The sequence below is a fragment of the Triticum aestivum genome, chromosome 7B (assembly GCF_018294505.1).
Source record: "Triticum aestivum cultivar Chinese Spring chromosome 7B, IWGSC CS RefSeq v2.1, whole genome shotgun sequence".
Taxonomy (NCBI): Eukaryota; Viridiplantae; Streptophyta; class Magnoliopsida; order Poales; family Poaceae; genus Triticum; species Triticum aestivum.
The window spans coordinates 394,336,537-394,337,094 of record NC_057813.1 but is presented as its reverse complement, the minus strand read 5'-3'; the positions used below and the strand labels follow the sequence as shown (position 1 = coordinate 394,337,094).

Sequence of the window (558 nt, the reverse complement as noted above, 5' to 3'; positions counted from 1 at the left end):
TATTGAAGAACCAGCATCGATCTTATTAATTGTCAACTGACAAAACAATGTGGTTCTCTTGTTCCAGGGGATTATCTCAAGGTTTACAAGGGGTTGGGTTCCAGAAAGAATGGTTTTTTTGATGTGGAAGTACGGGACAATCCTGCAGAACATAGCGATCATAGCCCCATCACTAACCTGCACAATTGCAACTATACTACTGGTGGAGTCACAGTCGCACTAATGGCCTGGCGAGGGAGTGAAAACACTTCCATATCCGATGAACAATATACATTTCTTACTAGGCTCAGAGACCACCCTAATGCTTTGGTTGTGGAGAACCACTTCAAGATCGAAGATATAGGATGTCTTGTGGTGGAGCCAGTGAGGGGGACATTCACTGGTGGAAAAAAGGCCTTTGGTCGCGGTTCGCAACTGCCATTAGTCGCGGTTGCGCAACCGCGACCGACCGGGCGCGACTAAAGGCCCCTTTAGTCGCGCTTGCTTAAGAACCGCGACTAAAGGCCCGTCCACGTGGGCGCCAGGTGGCCGTCGGGGCGGAGGACCTTTAGTCGCGGT

At 50.4% G+C, this 558-nt stretch overlaps 1 protein-coding gene across 1 annotated transcript in view; it reads left to right on the top strand.

The window, feature by feature from the left end:
- The window catches only part of LOC123160762 (uncharacterized), a gene marked incomplete at its 3' end in the record, with an annotated part of 1,139 nt that extends 761 nt beyond the window's left edge, over window positions 1-378 (top strand). The window contains 1 exon segment of the mRNA XM_044578598.1: window positions 68-378. Within this exon segment, the coding sequence (XP_044434533.1) occupies window positions 68-378 (311 nt within the window).
- Window positions 379-558: the final 180 nt, after the last annotated feature.